At 38.8% G+C, this 18,940-nt stretch overlaps 1 protein-coding gene across 1 annotated transcript in view; it reads left to right on the top strand.

Moving 5' to 3' along the window:
• Positions 1-18,274, top strand: part of LOC111872908 (eukaryotic translation initiation factor 3 subunit L) — a 41,694-nt gene extending 23,420 nt beyond the window's left edge. The window contains exons 5-11 of the mRNA XM_023867189.2: positions 596-825; positions 1,235-1,405; positions 4,496-4,666; positions 7,240-7,386; positions 8,861-9,027; positions 12,624-12,828; positions 17,783-18,274. Of these exons, the coding sequence (XP_023722957.1) occupies positions 596-825; positions 1,235-1,405; positions 4,496-4,666; positions 7,240-7,386; positions 8,861-9,027; positions 12,624-12,828; positions 17,783-17,917 (1,226 nt within the window). The 3' untranslated portion in view covers positions 17,918-18,274. The remainder of the gene's footprint in view (positions 1-595; positions 826-1,234; positions 1,406-4,495; positions 4,667-7,239; positions 7,387-8,860; positions 9,028-12,623; positions 12,829-17,782) is intronic.
• The last annotated feature ends 666 nt before the right edge of the window (positions 18,275-18,940 follow it).

Below are 18,940 nucleotides of genomic sequence, written 5' to 3'. Positions count from 1 at the left end.
GAGCGGAGCCGAAGATAGCCGAGCCCCCGCAACCTGGTAACTATGCAAGGCGAGTCAACAGCGGTGACGTAACAGGATGACGTGGCACTCATTACGCAACCGGCAAGCACTGCAGCTATATAAGTGAGCTGCACAGCTGGTACCAGTCAGTTCTACTGTAGCAGTCGGCGACTTCAGTTGTACTGAAGACATTTCCGAGTTGTACTGTGCCAGCCGCCGAGTTATAAAGTAACAGTCGCCAAGTTGAAACATAGCAGCCTGCGAGTGTGCGATACTTAAGAAGTCAGCGAGCGGAAGACTTTTCATGTGTTTTCCAGACATAATGAGTGCTGTAGTACAGTTATACTCGGAGTGTGTAATTCAGGGAGACTTGTATATCTCCTGCATTATTAGTACGTGAAGACAAGTGAAGATTGTGTTAAGAGCTTTTGTTGTAGGGTTTGTAAAGTGTGGAAACCCGTAACATTGTTATAATTAATTGTAGCCGATAGTTGTAGATTGTTGAATAAACCAATTAACGATCTCTACGGCGTATTCAGTAACGTAAACACGTTACAATACTCATATACAAAATGCCACTTCATTTTCTGTATAGGTGCTGATCAGCCAGTTCCATTGGAGTTACCAGATCAGTGGTTGTGGGAATTGGTAGATGAGTTTGTGTACCAGTTCCAGTCTTTTACACAGTTTCGTGCCCGTATTCAGAAGAAAACTCCGGAAGAACTAGAAAACCTCCATAAGCAGAGTAAGGTGTGGAATGTGCTGTGCGTTCTGAATGTTCTCCACTCCTTGATTGACAAGTCCAACATTAAACGTCAACTGGAAGTAAGTGTTTGATATAATGAGTGTGGAAGTGAGCATTATGGTCTGTCCTGAACATATTTGAAGGGGTGTCATCTTCAGGATCAGCATTACTTACAGATATAAATATGTTATGGATTTGTGAAGATTCGTATTAAATCGTGCTACTGTAAATAATCGCTAGGAATGCCATGTGTGAGGCCTCATTGCACACACAGGACTTTTCTTTGGTAATGTTGCCTACTTAAGGTATGACACCTTCAAAGGTGATTTAAGCATAGTGTAGTGTAAAATGGGTACTGTTCTTTGTGTGTGAGGGGGTGTCCAATACTTGAGTGCAGATGATTGTGAAATTCTATATGGCTTCAAGGTATGATAATAACAGGAGACTTATAGGCCACTTTGTGTAGAGATGTATCATATTTTGTTTTAGGTATATGCTAGTGGTGGTGATCCTGATTCTGTAGCAGGAGATTTTGGACGACATTCTTTGTACAAGATGCTCGGTTACTTCAGTCTGGTGGGACTCTTGAGACTCCATTCCCTTCTTTGTGACTACTATCAGGCCATAAAAGTGTTGGAAAATATTGAACTGAACAAGAAGGTACATCTGCATCCATCTTACACTATTATTTTTGTTTGCTGGGAGTATACGTGTAGGATGCCATGTTGAGGTAATTTTTCAGGATTTTGGGGGGTGGGGGGATTAGCTCTGTTTCTTCTTCAGCATATATCTGTCCCCTGTTTCAGTTTAAAATATTACAGGTTCAAATTGGCCAGTTTTGGTGAAGTGGTATAAGAGCAGCATGCCTTGGAGACGTTTCCAGTTTGAGAGTTAATCCTGTATTTAATGAATCTCTGAGAAATGGCCTTTTTTGCACTATATCAAGGTTTTCTCTAGGTGGGGTTATGCAGAATTGTGAATGCAATTGTGATAAAATTATTTATTTCCATAAGTAGTAAAAAAGAGGCATTTTCTCATAATTATAATTACATAATTAGTAGTAGTTACTATAGGATTCTGACCATGGTGTATAACATACAGAGATATTGGGTTTTCGGACTTTATCCATCGTCCTGGTTTTTAAGATAACTGAGAAAAACACGACGTTTCGGAAACTGGATCTGTTTCCGTCCTCAGGTGAGGGAAAACACCTATTCTGTTGGGTCCCTTAGAAAGAGCTAGCCTCAATCACTGGACGAAGCTTGTGTTTTAGATCGGTTGGAAGAGTGGTTTTGTATTTAGAAAGGAGTTTCTGTGCTTTCCTCTCCACCTTAGCTGTAGGATCTTTGGGCAAGGTTTCGTAAACCCCAGACACTAGCAATGTGTTTAACTTATCCTTGTATTCGGATTCATGATTGAGGCTAGCTCTTTCTAAGGGACCCAACAGAATAGGTGTTTTCCCTCACCTGAGGACGGAAACAGATCCAGTTTCCGAAACGTCATGTTTTTCTTAGTTATCTTAAAAACCAGGACGATGGATAAAGTCTGAAAACCCAATATAATTTGTAGTATTAAATTAATTTATAGAATAATTAATGACACATGAAATGAACATTGAAACAACCTCAGGTGAGAAGAGAAGCAACTAATGCCACAGGCAGAGTGATTTTTGTGCACATTAAGTATGTGACATCGTTTTCCAAAGACTGTGGCTGTGTAGAAATGATTTCCATAAGAGAGAAAATATAACTGTAGATTTGTGTTTGACTCACAAGTTGCACAAAATTGATGTGTGAGATCTGGAAGATAGAAAATTTCATTCACTAAATGTGGGTTATTTACCAAATAAAAATTCATGAAATGTGGGGAAATAATACTGTGACAAATTTGCTCAAAGCATTAAGCTGTGGAGCGAGAACACCCCATTACTAGGTAAACACAATTCAGATGAACACAACAATAGGAGCGGTGTTCTCTTTGGATGTGTGCTGTGACCGTTCTAGGCAGCAGCCAGTGTGCCAATAGACTGGGTGGGTAGCAGTCACGTGGAAAACTCAACAAACAGGCATGCAACAATAGAACAGCTGTGTTTTCTGTGCATAGTTAATGCCGCATCTATATAAGTAAGCCAAATTCCTAGGCTAGGAGCTGTGGGAGTAGTAGATGGAATAGAGTGGAGTATGCAACAGTAGTCGAGAATAGTCGAGTCAGACCTCAGAATTGACAGCCACAGAAATGGCAAGAAAGGAATTAGATGCTGCTAAGAAGACTTCATGTGTTATTTGAAGTTACAGTGAGACTGTGATAAATCTGTTGCCAGGATACAACTAGTGAAGACTGAGAATCCTAGTACATGTGCAACGGTGAGGTGAAAGTGTGTAGAATGGCGATAGCAATATAATTACCTGTAGTCTCGAACTGTTATATGTATAAGTGTCAATAAATCCAATCATCCAAACCAGAACCCATTATTATTCATCACGGGACCTCGGATACGTTACAGTACATTGTTCATGTAGGGCTGTGGCCAGACTAGAAAAAATTATGAAATATGACATTTCATCAAATGCAGAAACATATCAGGACATGACTGCACTTTTCAGATCCCTAAAATCAGTACTACCAACATGCAACTAACTTTTCAGGTGGGAAATGTTGTTCAATGGTGGCTTGTTTAATATTATATGGTGATAGAGCTTTGAAATGTATGATCCATTGGGTTTGATGAATCCTTGGATGTGAAATTTTTATGGTGACATGTCATCAGCCACCAACAAATTTTGTATCTTGTATCATAAAAGTCTGATGATTATGACAGAATCCTGGAAATGTGGCATAGTTTGTGGCTTGGAATTACTATCTTGTATTTTTCTGAATGGTTCATTGTAGAAGATGACATTGATGTTAGAAAGTAAATTACAAATGAATTGTAATTTCTTTCAAACCTTCAAGTTCTGGCTGTTTGGAGCTCTAGACAGGACATTGCCACCAGTGAATACCTTAGTACTTCTTTCCTATCACAGTTTCATGCATTTGGTTGCACGTCAGTATGAGTCGTCTTTTACCAAATTTTTGACTACGTGAGAAGAATCCTTGTTAAGTAAATTTTTGGCTTGGTCCAAACCAAAAATTAGTTATCAAAGCACTGGGTCTGTAGAATATCTTGAGTTTGGTTGTTCATATTAGAGTCCAAACCCCCAGTAATTCTGTATAGTAGAGTTTGTTTATTATTTTGATGTGTGATTGAAAAACATAATTTTGCAGTTTTTGTATTGAATTAATCAATCATTAACCTGTCAGTGCTAGAGGATTTAAATTTTTTTGAGTAACTTGAAGGCAGAAGAGACATCCTGCGATTGAAATGTACGGTACTTATACAGTGTTAATCAGATTCCATTTGTTTTGATTTTCTCCTACATTTTTTTTTTTTTGCAAATTTTGTATCTCTGCCATCCATGCTACATGTTCACAAATCTCAGTGTTTTTGATTTGATAATTGGGGGGGTGAGTACAAATTATGAAGCTTATTATATAGTTTTTTTTCCATCCTAATTCCCTTTTCTTTTAGGTCAAAATATTCTCAGTACTGTGTTCTCAAATGCCCACAGTGTGTGTATGCATTTTTCTATGTTGATAACATGAATTGATTAACATAGCCCTCTTATTTTGATTAACTCACAGAGTTAAAATTTTATGTGCTTTTGGCAATTAATCAGTCCATGCAATTGCATATGATCTTCTGTTTTTCAGAGTCAGTATTCTCATGTGCCAGCATGCCAGATATCAACATCCTATTATGTTGGATTTGCATACATGATGATGAGAAGGTATTCAGATGCAATTCGAACTTTCAGTTCCATTTTGTTGTACATCCAGCGTACAAAGCAGCTCTTCCAGAGTCGCACATACCAGAATGATCAGGTGAGAGCAGGGTAGTTAGGTTAATGCTTTTAAGTACTGAAATCAGAAACAACTGTACAGTGTGGGACCTATTATCTGGAACACTTTGGACCAAAAGCTTTCCAGATTTGGGGATTTTATGTTTTTTGGCTCCCTTAGCCAAAAGAAGTTGTCACGTGTGTAAATTCAACAATTAAAAGCATTTAATTAACATTTACTTTACATGGGAAGTGCTTGAAGTTGAACAGTGAGAACCGGAATTGTCAATTTTGACAGCAGAACAGACTGTAATCCTTTTAAACATGTCTTGCAAAGTTAATTGTTTTGTGCATCTAAGCAAGAAAAACTTGGATATGAGATTATGAATGCAGGGTCCCATACTATAGTTGATTATTTTTGTGTTGTCAGTGTTGATGAAAATTAGCACATCTACTTCCTTCCCCACTCCACTATGAAAAGTGATAACGTTACCAACAGTCTTCATCTGTGAATTGCTAAAAAGTGCTGTTGCCAGTCACTGGATGTCACCTGCAGCTTGTATAATTTATTAGTAGCAGGCATGACCTAACTGTGGATTTTGAGCTGTGTATGGCTCTTTTGAACCACTGGTGCAGTTCAGTTAAAAAAGTTGTAGCCAATCCCCAGTCATTTTTAAACAAAAGGATAAAATATAAAAAACACTTGGCTACATTGAAAGCATGCACTAAAACACCTGTGCCATTCAGTCCACATCTGTTTGCTGCTTCCATCTTCTGAAAATTATCATGTGTATTTCTGATTTTCTGTGGAGCCGGGATAGCTCATTCAGTGTAACGACAGGCTGAATGGCCAGGCTTCAGTTCCTGGCAGAAGCAAGATATTTCTTTTCTCTGTGGCCTCCAGAGCAGCTCTGGAGCCCATGCAGCCACCTATGCAATGAGTATGTGGAAGGGGGGTGGGGGTAAAGAAGCAGGGACATGAGCACAATGTGGATTGTCGTGAGGCCATCGATGCAAGTTATGTGTGTTGTTGATTCCATTATGGGTGGACGTAACTTCATCAGTGAATAGTATTGATGGAAGCAATTGGTGATTAGTATGTAACCAAGGACAGAATTCTAGTTGCATGGCACTGTCACATAGTTTAGATTTTGCATGTGCTGTGGGTGAAATGGTTACTGGCTAAGTTTACCATGTTCACACAATGTATTGAACACCTGGGAAAACACTCTGCGATCTGGAATTCTGTGCATAGGAAACCATCGATGGTATTCTTCAACAGCAACAGTGGCACTGTCATTGCAGAAGCTTTAATCATACATCATATCAGCATATTCAGCAATTTTGAAGATGTGTGACATTTTTCACAACACTCTTACAATATTGCTATCACCAGTCGCAACAGACACATGACACTTCACACCAGTTCACATGCTTCAGAGAATGGTGCAGTCCAGTAGGAAGGAAGGACAGTATTGGGTGTCAAATCCAATCTACAGTGCAGTGAAATAGCTCTGTCTTGGAAACAGTTTGGAATGGGACACATGTACATGTACAGTTTTTTGCTTAGAATGACCGATACTATGACCTTCCAGAATTTTGACCTTTACTCCTGGGCCACCTTGTATTTGTCCTGCCATCAGGCATGCCACCTACCATGATCACATGATGTGAGCAGTCCACCACCAGCATAAGATTTCATTTTGTATGTGCAGCACCACAGTTGTGTCAGTATGTATTTATGTTTATTTCGAATGTGATGTTTAGTAGGTTCTTTGTCTTCACAAAATGACACATTCTCAGATTATGTCTGGAGGAGATAGCATCTGTGAATATGTTCTTGTGGTGACAATTTTGGTGGCTAGGCAGGGGGCAAGAAGCCTAATAACTATCATGTTATGATGTTTTGTATGGGGCTTTGGACATGGACAGATTCTTTGCATAGGGTCCAGTGACAAGCTCTTGTGAGCACAGTAATGACTAGATGACCTGCTCTTAAGTTCTCCGTATGGTGTCTGCTCCACAGAGTGCAGTGAATTTAAGTCTTATAATTTGGAGTAGTTAAATTCAAGTTCATTAATTTTTATGTAACAGCATTTTGCTCTGCAGATTTGTATTTCTTGAGCCCATGTGTTATGTGTCCATAATTTGAACAACTTGTTGCTATTCCTGGCCTACCATTTTTGCTTTGCATTGTAATTTTATGCTGTTAATGTACTGTTATTAAAGGATGAAAGCATGAAGATGATGTGGTAACATTATTCTGGATTTCATTATGGCACTGTCAGTATCGAGACTGTGGTGTTGTCGCATGGTGTGATGATTGATGGATTGGGAAAGATTTGGAAGGAAGCAGTAATGGCTTCATAATGAAAGAACTATCCTGTCATTTTCCTAGAGGGACTGAGGAGAATTGTGAGAAATTGTCATGATGGTCAGCGTTCTGGCTGAAATTTGAACTGACCACCTCCTGAACACAAGTCCAGAGTGTTACCCATATATCAACCTGTTCAGTTCCTGTATTCCTAAGATTGGTCTATTGTAAATATTTTACTCCAGCTTTTTTTGTCCATGAGACTATAATGATGATTAGGGGATTAATGTGTCTGATTTCAGATTAACAAGCAGACTGAGCAGATGTATCATCTGTTAGCAATTTGCTTAGTCCTTCATCCTCAGTGCATTGATGAGTCAATACATCAAGTGTTACGAGAGAAGAACTACCATGAGAAAATGTACAAGATGCAATATGGGGAACTCAGTGTATGTTTCAAGTTTTATATTGACATATTTGTCTACCTTTCATGCTTTTCTTTGTGTTTTGAAGAGGGTTAGTTTCCAGTGTGCAGTTTGGTGCATGCTGAATAATGTTTATTCCAAATCTTGCAGTTGCCTAGCTCAGAATATGGTCTAAAGAGGGGTAATGAATTTTTGAATTCCCTGAAAATGCAAGAAATTTCTTGACCAGCCAAGTGAATCAGTTTCTCAGTCAGGACCCGTATCTGTGGAGTGAATTGTTCCATATTTTATGAGGACTGATATGGTAACATGTGTCTATCTTCCCACTTCTTCTTCTCCCCCCTCCAGCAAAAGGTTTGTAACAATTTGATGAATTTTTGTGAAATGTGTTATGAGCTTCATGCCACTAGAGGCCTACCTGTCTTTGCACGTCTTAGTTTTCTAACATCAGTCATATAAATGTGTTGGTTTTAGAATTTGTGAGGACTGTTTATTATAGAGTCCTGTGGGGTATTGTAACAGATTTTAAAAATATTCAGTTTTAAAGTAATCTTTTTGTAGAATATCAAACAGTGTGGCAGGTTTAATGTTGATAACTAATAAATATGTGAAATTTCATATGGTACTTGATTATCATCATACCTGCATTCTATAAGAAATCGCTGCTTGCAAGTTAGCAGAACCTAGCATAACAGTGGTGCAACATAAATGGAATCTATATAGTTGAAACTGTGCTAAAGATTGATGACTAAATAGTATAATTATTAATTTATAGTACTTGCAAGTCTTACCATGTAGATTGAGATAGTTAAAAGGAATTAGATGATGTAAGTTCTTACCAGAACTTATTGTTTAACTGTAGATAAGAAACAAGCTGCAAACTCCTTTGCAGGTAGTAGGGTTAAGGAAGCTCAAAAGTTAAGATCCCAGAGAGGAAAGGCAGCTGACAAAAAATCTACAGGCAAATTTAAGAATTCTGAATCATATTACTTCTGAAAGCAGGTCTGCTTTTTAGCTAAGGCATATAGAATCTTTGATCTGTAATCAAAAATTAATTGAAGAAAATAAATATTTTGCCCAGGAAAATATAACATTCTAATACAAGTTATCTTCATTCTCACGAGGTTTTTGGTTAAATGTGATTACTAAAGGGTCACACAAATATATTTTCCTTTACTCGAATTTAATATGCACGTTCATGTTACTTTGAAATGTCTCATTTCTTGGTAAAGCATGAATTGCAGGTAGTACATGAGGTCACTTCACAGAGTGTGTCTTCTTAGTGATGCAAGCCACAACATTGAAATAAATTGCAGATCACTCACCAGGTTCTTTTCTTCCTCCATGTAGTAAAAAGGTTTTGAACTGCAATAGTGTCATCTTGTGGGTGATCCTGAACTTGTATGGTCACACCATGTATTGTATATCACCTCAGCTTCTGTTAACTCACAGAAGGAGAGAGCTTCATTTCAATGATAATATGCTTTTCTCTTTATAGGAGTTTGAGTCATGTTTCCTCTTTGCTTGTCCAAAATTTCTGTCACCTACCCCACCACCACTAGATGCTGATGCAGATTATGATTATGTAAAGGAAGCCATCAGACATCAGGCTGAAGTCTTCATGGATGAAGTCCGCCAGCAGAAGATGCTGCCTACAATCAGAAGGTACTATATACAAATTGTACATACTACATACAGATTAACCAAAATGTAGTGTAAGTTAGTTAGTTATTGGAGAGGGTGGGTTTCCCCATGCACTTAGACCAGTATTGGTCCATTGTGCTTCCCTCTATGATATTCTACCAGTCTCTATACCCTACCTATATTTGTGCATACCATCAGTCCCGACCAAGCCAGCGAGTTCGGCCTCTACTGGCTTGGCGGTATCTATAATGCTTCCCCCATCTATCAGAGGCGTTAGAGACTACTGTTGGGCGGGAAATGTCCTTGAATTTGGCTTAGTGACCTCCTTTGGAGATACGAGGTTCTTTTATGTGCCGTAAAGCTATGACACGGGACCCACAGCTTAAAGTCCCTCCCGGAGGACTTGTTCCCTGAATTTTTCCGCCCTTAAAAATTCCACGACCTCCGCCTGGTTTGAACCCGTGTACCACGAGTCATGAGGTGGGAACGTTACCTCTAGACTACGGAGGCCGCTAAAATGTAGTGTTTGTCAGGAACTCTGTACTCAGCAGGGAATTTCTTTTGTCACCTATTGAATCTACATTCATTTGCTGACAAATAATTCTTCCACCCATTGTGGATGTGTGAATCTGCATGCAGATCACCATTTTAATCCTTTGCCATAGAAAAATACATACAGTTACCTCCTGACTCAGTGCCATCCTTGTCCCATCTTCATTCCTGTACTCCTGCTCAATCTAACATATTGTCACGTTTTGGGTGTTTGTGACGCGACAAATAGCTGCACACCGTTTTGGATCTAGCAAATTTATTGCACACTCGCTCTTACACTTACACAATTCACAATTCCGTTGTCCCAATTACTTCTTCTGCTTAGTCACTTCCATTCACTCAATACAAATCAACTTGTAGCTGCTGGACTTCAACTCATGCTGAATACTGCTCGTAACACTCTGGTTCTACACTGATGAATACTCCTCGTTATGTAGCTTCCGCACTGACAACACAGAAAACAGTTACGTGATAGCTACCACAGTTGCGCGATGTGTTAATCGATTGACTAGCAATAGTCTCTGCACGGACTTCCCTGTTGGATGATGTCACAGCCTAGCGGGGAGGGGTGTTTACCAAGTGTTGCATAGTTATGGGATGAGTGAGATATGTGATGTCACTCACACTTGTGCAATCGAAGCGTTCACAGAGTTGTCGCCTAGCAACTCGCGAATACAATCCGCAACTCTCACATTGTGTGCGTGGCCCGAGGCCTTTGTGGCTCAACAGTTCCTGCATAGAGCCAATACGCCACAGTATATTGTGCTAATTCATTCATCGTTGTTTTCAGTCAACTTTCCTTATAAACACTCCTTACATTCCTTGTTCCAAATGTTTTGTCTCTTTTCTGTTACATAGGTTTTTCTGATGAATCTGTCCAAGTCAAAGACCCTGTGTGACATTTCATAGCCTGCTTATTTTTTTTTTTTGTGTGTAGGGGTTGGGGAGTTGTTAGTTCCGTGCTCATCATCTGAGTTGGAGGATGACCCTTTGCTTGCCATCATCTGTGACTGCTTGTTTCCTCAATTTACAACCTGATGACATACCATGCAGTGGTGATACTCATAAGACACCCACTTTGCATGGAAGTTCCTCATGAACTCTTAAACAGTTTATCAATGGTTTTATTGGCTGATGAATAAAATTGTCCCTGTGCATGAGTACCAATCCTTGAAAACATATGGAGGAATTATATTGTGGCATGTCTGCTGATAGCCAGAACTGTGAAGCCAGCAGAGATTTCCGTTGCTAGGGAATGGGTCTGTAAACATGCCTGCGATTGCTGCAGTAGACACGCACTTAACAGTAGAAGAACTGTTGGAGGTGGTGTTTTCTGTGTGGTCTGTGCTAAGGCTATATAAGGAAGATCAGCTGCCATTACTAGTTGAGTTGAGACAGAGAGAGAGTCTGCAGGCAGACAGCCAGTTGAGAGTTGTAGCGGGTAGCTGAAACATGAGACAGTTCGGGAACCCAGGAGAAGGTAAACATCCGCTGTTGGAAGCCGCTACTAAACAATGTAGTAAAGGCCATGACTGAGAACACTAGTCTTTGTGTGATAGTGATTCTTAAAGTTTAGTCATGAGTTGTTTAAGAATTCGTTATATCTAAATACCAATCCAAACTCAATGTATAGTCATTCTATCGTGTGACTGTATGAAATGCTTGATCTAGTAGCAGATAATAAAAGGCAAAGGTTGGAGTGGCATGTAATTAGGATATACCAAACAAGGATGGCTGAGAAAATGTTAGAGAGTAAACCAGAGGTTAGAAGGAAAGTGAGAAGGCCCAAACTGAGATGCCTGGAAGGTGTTGAGAACAATTTATGAGAGATGAAAGTGAAGATATGTAGGCTGAAGACATATGTTAAAGAAGTATGGACATCTGTCATAAAGGAGTTCTTAAGAGGAGAGCCAAGGAGTTGCTGATTTTCCCAGTGTATAAGATGCAAAATGGTTCAGGAAGGAGAAATTACAAAATATTGCCTGTCTTATATTTTTCTTAAATTTTTGGTTAGAAAACAAAATTTTTTATATTGTCACGTGTAGGAGGGTATGCGTGGCCAAATGATGGGTTCTAATTCAGTTGATTGGATTTATTTACAGCTTGGTTACAGGCACTCTCTTAATTACAATCAAATTACAGTGCTATCACCGATTTACACACTCCAGTTCACTGTTGCCCACGCACTAGGATTCTCTCTTCCACTAGTTGTCTCCTAGCAACAGGTCTCCACACAGAAATTCTCACTTCAAATCACTACAAATATTACACATTACATCTTCCAGTCACACTTTACACCCTCACAGACGACCTTCTGTATTCTTTGCTCCACCTCACTTGTTCCTGCCATTCTCAACTACTCTTAACTGCCAAAACACTTACGAATACTCTCGTTATCTAGCTTCTGCACTTACCGCACAGAAAACAGCATATATTGTTGGAACGTGTTTACTGAGTGATTGCTCAGCAGTGGACTCCATAGAAACCCGTAACGTGATAGCTACCACTGTTGCATGACATCACAACCTAGCATGGAGCGGTGTTTACCGAGCATCGCGTAGCGATGAGCTGGATCGGGGTATGTGACTTCACAGAGTTGTCGCCTAGCAATGAGCTGATACAATCTGCAACTCTCATGTTGCGCGCATGTTCCGAGGCCTCTGAGGCTCCTGCTTTGAACAAATACGCCACAGTATATTAATTATAAAATATTCATTTATGTATGTGACATTAACTTTGGTTCTAATATTTACATACCTCATTACTTTCCATATATAAGATGCACCAGTGCATAAGATACACTGCAATTTTTAGTCATTTTTGGGGGGGACACTTCTTTCATGTTGGAAAATATGGTTTAGTAACTAGGTGTAGTCTGCATATTCTTAACTTCAGTACTAGTTGGAAGTGAGGGGTAAACTTTATGTTCTGGATGCTTAATGCCTCGGGAAAGAACTCCCAGTATCCATTGGATAAGATGTGGATGGGCCCCATAATCTGGTTTTTTAAAGGGATGATGATGATGATGATAGTATCTGTTATCGTATATATCTCTTATGTTGCAGTTACTTGAAGCTGTATACAACACTGCCGTTGTCAAAACTAGCCACATTTATGGGTCCAGGCCCAAGTCAAGATGAGAATAGGGATTTGAAGAAAGAGATTGACGCATTGATCATCCATCTTCTGTGTTTCAAGCACAAGATGAAAAATGTTGTATGGACAAAGGGAACATCAGGGCTTGAAGGGAAGTTCCAGTCTGGATCTGAGGTGGGTATGGAGCTCCTAATGTACAGACACAGAAACACCATTCCCCCCTTCTAAGGGGGAGAGTCTCATGCTTCACCTTCCCAAATCTTTTAATTATGTAACTTTCTGTTGTCTACACATACACTTAATTCCAAGTATCAGATCTCTTACATTGCAAGGAGGATTGCACAAATTCCTTGACCTTGGCACTAGCTAGAGGTGAATGGTGAGCTTCATACCCTGGCCGCTTCACCGCAATGGAAAAAGCCCCCAGTATCCATTGAATAGGAAGTTGGGTGGACGCCAGAGCCAGTCTGGATGAAGTGGAGAAGAGAAAATTCTTGACCCTATCAGGACTTGAACTCTGACTCCTTGGTTGTCTGGCCTGTAGCCAGTCACTATACTGACTACACTATCCTGGCTCATACTGGAAAAGTTGATGTTGTTAATTATCTGTTTACTGATTATGTTTGTTACAGTTACGATTATATTGAGCTGTATAACTTTGACCATAAATCTCTCATGTCATCTTAAAACTGTGAACAATTATGGTTCTTGGCTTTAGATTTCTTTGGCTGGTGTTTTGCATAATTTTGGCTTTCAGGAATAACATTCAGTTAACCTTGAAGATTGTAACTGCAGTGTTTGCTGATATGCTGGAAGAGCTTCGGCTTTCCACATGACCTATTCCCAAAAGTGAAGTCCTACATTTAACTCTTCTCCATTCCAGTTTGTCTTTCTCGTATGAAAGGATTAACATTTTATGTCATGAACAAACATGGCTGTTTGAAAGCAATGTTTTGAAGTTCCTTAACCCTGATTAAGAGGGTCTGGTTTCCCTCACTCATGGAGCTGAGTCCTTTAGAAGCTGCCAATTGTACAGCTACTCAACAATTTCCCAGCATTTTATGGTACCCAAAGGTTCATTACCATGTTCACAAGATCCCTCCACTGGTCTCTATGTCCTGGTCATCCCAGTGGTCTCTTTCCTTCTGGCTTTCTCACCACTATCCTATATGCATTCCTCTTCTCCCTCATTAGTGCTACATGCCCTGCCCACCTCATCCTCCTTGACTTGATCATTCTCATTATACTCAGAGAACAGTACAAGTTATAAAGCTCATTTTGCAGTTTTCTCCAACCTCCTGTCACTTCATCTCACTTTGGTCCAAATATTCTGCTCAACACCCTGTTCTCAAACACACTCGGTCTGTGCTCCTACCTTAACCTTTAACGTACGGACTTTTAAATTGCCTGCAGCTCCCTACGGCCGGAATTTAAATGGCCCTAAGTCTTTAACATTGCAAACTTTCAGAAAAAAATGCATATTTTCCGTTCTATGCAACATCGGAATATGAACTAAAAAGAACCTGAAAGACAATAAAATTTTCTACATATATACAAAAGGGCAAGTTTTACAAATGAAAATCAACTGTGAGTATTTTGTCATGAAGTGCAAAATATAATCATTATTATATACGTTATGAAATTCCAAAGGACTTACATGTTGTTTTTCTTCAACCTTGAATCGTGGTGGCGATGTAAATATGACGACACTATATACAATAATATTTGGTTCGGACTGTACACGGGTTGGACTGCATCGCTTCACAGTTTCACTCTGACGCGCGTGTCCCACTCTCGAAGCAGTCCATCACACAGCGCGACATCACACTCTACAGCGGTAAAGCGTGCTCCCGCTTTTCTTGTTTATAGAACAAACGTCTTTGTTTCCCTTTAGCTGGTCAGTGTTTTGAATGTTTCACCTCCAGTCGACTCAGTTGGGCCCCAGATGAACTTGGCCTCCCTCGAAAAACACCACTGACCGTGATATTCGCCTCATGTGATTGAAGAATCAAATCACGCACCAAAATTTCGCGGAAATTTTTGTGCGTCATTTTTCCATCACATGACTTGTGTAACAGATATTCATTGAGAATAGACATGTCTAGTAGGTGGAAGAATACTCGCAAAATTGTGATGCAAAGTAATTGCAATAGCAGTCGAAAAGTGCCAGTCCGCCACTGATACCGAAAGTCACAGTGACGAAGATGTCTTTACGCACAAAGTAACACTGGCTCAGTGTATTTATACCACTTCCGAGATACACAATAAAAATGATATAAAAGAAATACAGGAGTCTGACACTGACTTCCTAACTTTTAACAAAATATAGTAAATCCGCCACTGACGTCCTAACTGAGAATTCAACACTGCAAACCAATCCCTGAATGAGCCACACTTCCTTGAAAGCTCTGGCAGCACTGCTATGAAAGTGCTTACGAATATTTCCTCCTCTAACTTCTCAAAACAAAGCTGACCTCTATTGGCTCACCAGGTCATAAACAGTCATATCTAAACGTAAATAGTTTCGAAACCAGTACCCTGATAAACGATTTCATTGTTCAGAGCTAACAAATAAACATCTGACATGAACGTTCATGAGTTTGTTTGGGTTTCAAACCCAAGGTCAAACTGCCAGCACTCACAAAGGAAGCACGTGGCTTGTCCCTAAAAATTATAACATTCGGCCAGCTCGGGGTGCTACTTGATGCGAATAATTATAACATTCGGCCGTTAAAGGTTAATATCAGAGACCAAGTTTGACACCCATACAGAACCACAGGTCACTAACTAATATTGTTTCTTCACACATTGTTATAGTTATTAGAATTTCAGGTTTATGAATAACAACATTTGCATACATAGGTGCACATCCGCTTGAGTGTGCATCGAATCTCATTATAGGAAGAAAATGCTTTGCATGTTGATATCACTCATTAATGCAGGCATTATGTGCGTTTACAAAATTCTTCTGTAGCCAAATGTTTTGAATCTTTATGATTAACATTATACTGGCTCCCTCTGTAGAGGTTAGTCATCTTTGCTTGACACTGGTCCTTATCCTGTGCCAAAAGAATCCAGTCCACGTCCTTGCACGCTTCTTAAGGTTTATTTTAATGTAATCCTCCCTCTGTGCCTAGGTCTCCCAGGTTTACTAACCAAAATTATGTATGCACTTCTCATTCTTTCTGTGCATGCTACTGGCTCAGCCACCTTGATTTGATTTTTGTAATATTCAGGAAGGCTCCTTAGTATGCAGTTTCCTCCTGGTGACTGCTCTATTGTAAGTTCAGATATCCTCAGCACTCTGGTTTCAGATTTGCTTAATAACTCATGATAAAGTCCTTGAACTGCTAGTAACCTTTGTATATTAGCTACTCCTGATTCTCACAGTCTACTTCTGTAGTGTTGCAGTGTCTCAAAAGAATTTCAGAAGAAAAGTACTATATCTTACTATGCAATTATTTTATAAATTTGGAGCAGCTCAACAATTCTGTATGTCAGACTAGATCTCACTTCATCTTGGCTTTGTTACATTAATTTGGAATATTATGTTTTAAAGGAATATACACAAGTGTTGTTATGTTCACTTACTGAAGGAAAAAAACAGTTGTCTTGTTTAGAATTATGTTGAGCTATGTACAGGTCTTTCTAAAAAAGGAACTCCTGTTTTAATTGCATATAATTACCTAACTTCATAGCATACATTACTGTATTTTGTCTCTTGAGTTCAGTAGTCTTGCAAAAATGTGCTGCCTCTGGTGGCAACATAATGAAGCAGCAGTGATAAAGATGGTTTACTCAGCAGAAGAGAATATAGTTATGGTGAAAATATTGTACCAGGCTCCTAATGTTGCCACAGTTCATTGTAAATTCCAAGTGAAATGTGAGTGCAGGAAAGCACCAAGCAAGTAAACAGATCACTTAACAACCAGGAGCATGATTGACAACAAGAAGGGTGCCAGAGCACCATGTTTAGCAGATGACACAGAGTCACAGGAAATATGTGAAGTCTGGCCCAACAACTCATTTTGGGAGTATCAGCAACATACAGGGTAATTCTAGGAGTCGTGAAAATTACCACATAAAATTAAAATGCAGCAAGATCTTCATGAGAATAAAGCCAGAGAGCTGACACCAGTACCTCAAAGCATATGGTTCCAACATTGGCTGCATGTGGCCATGGACATCAGTGATGCACATAATGAAAATGTGTTATAGCGTCCTGTTGCACTGATTCACATTCATGATGTGTATTTGTACACAATACAACGCACGCAGTCACAAGGGAAGGACACAATATACACAAGAATATAGGAAGAGTACTCCCATAGGAGAGGATTGATGTAACTCGCGAATTTGAAGGGCGACGTATAGATGATAAATCTTGAAAAGTTTTAATATTTAAATTTTATTATTATATATGACATATTTACATTTTAATCATTTTATAAAGGAGACATGATGGCATACAGTGCAATGGTTTGACCTAAAGAAAACCACACCTGAAGATGGCACATTACTGCTGAAACATGTAGTGAAGAGAAAGGTGAAATTGTGTGCACTGTAAGATTATTCCAAGACTATTGAATTCAGAGACACCAAATACAGTGATGTTTGCTGTGTAGTTAGTTAATTATATGCAATTGAATCTGTAGCATGTTTTTAGAAAGACCCTGTATCGTAGAAAGATATAATATGGAATACATAATTTAAACAAAATGGCAGAACATTTCTGTTTAAAGAAATGGCTTATTGTCCTCCTGAATTTCTGTTATACTGCTTGAAACCATTTAGGTGGTATTAAATTTCCATGAAGTTTTGGACATCATGATCATGTTTGCTTGTATTTTTTGTGGAAGTGTGGATTAATGTTGGCATGAAAAGCTGGACAAATTAGATACTTTATTTCTTCATAAAATTTATTGATGAATTTAGTGGTGATTTAGCTTGATATACAGTGCTTTACTTATGAAAGTATTCCACTCCAAAACACTAGCCATATTTAAACTGACAGCAAACATTGTTCTCCCCTTGCACAGTTTGGCATCCTACTTCTTGTATTCCATCTTAATAAGTTGATTAAAAACTGTGCATAAATTTTGACTTTTTTGTGTGATGATTGTTGCAGTTGGATTTCTACATTGACCATGAAATGATCCATATAGCAGATACAAAGGTGGCTCATCGTTATGGTGACTTTTTTATTCGGAAGATTCTGAAGTTTGAGGACTTGAATCGTAAACTCCACATGATCAAGATCTAAATGTGACACAGAAAGAGCTGCTGAAATGTTTGAGGTTCAAGAAAATATGTTTTTAATGTAGTAGTATGATGCATAAGAAGTTCTCATGTTTAATCTTTTGCTTTATAATACAGTTCTGTTCTTGCATTTCATAAGCTCTTGCCTTTTTACGCATGATGTTGCGATGTTTGGATGTGCTGGAAAGTGCTACTGTAATTCAATAGAATGCAATGAAGTTACACATATTTCTGTTTTGAATACTGAATTGAGGAAAACATTAAATGGAAGGAATTAACACACAGTTGGGATAAAAGGTTTTCTGTACTTCAGATATGGAGGTCATACATTAAAGGTCATATAAATGGAAACTTTGAATCATTTTATTTGTACTTGACACCCATGTTGACTTTCCCACTTTCCTTGCATGAGCTGTCTTTTTATGCTGGAAACATTTAAAGTGGGGTGTAAATACATGGTGGTGATATTTTTGAGGCCCAACCATTTTAATTTCTTAGGTTTGAAACCATCTTCAGAGGGATCTTTTTAAGTGGGAATAACTGTATTTGTGTAGTTTCATTAATGGGCTTTTTCATTTATATATTCCATGTACATAGTAAGTGTTTTCTTTAAATTGTTTACTTGCACAACACATCATTGACTCCATGCTGCTACCGTTATGGCCTGTGAGTCTTATTCACACTTGTAAGCACAAAGAACTTTGATTCATTTCTCTGCCAGCAGTTTTTTTGAATTTATGGCAGATCAGTGTTGGGTTAACATAATTAGAAGAGTATTAGTCATTATCAGATGGCTGCTTTTAAATTTGGATAATAAGGACACATTTCTTCTGATATTTTACTGCAAATGATAGTGCCACTCTATGGAAAATGTCAGTGTTTCAGTTTTCAGAACATTTCAAATTAAACAAATAGCAGAAAAATATGTCTCAGTTTATGTATGGACAGTAGTTGGTCGCTGGTTAACTAAAATATTACTTGAATTCATTGTGTGTTCATCTCACCAGATACATGCAACACAGGAAAT

Source organism: Cryptotermes secundus, unplaced genomic scaffold, assembly GCF_002891405.2.
Source record: "Cryptotermes secundus unplaced genomic scaffold, Csec_1.0 scaffold1079, whole genome shotgun sequence".
Classification (NCBI taxonomy): Eukaryota; Metazoa; Arthropoda; class Insecta; order Blattodea; family Kalotermitidae; genus Cryptotermes; species Cryptotermes secundus.
The sequence above is the reverse complement of the archived record's forward strand: the minus strand, read 5'-3'. Positions and strand labels throughout refer to the sequence as shown.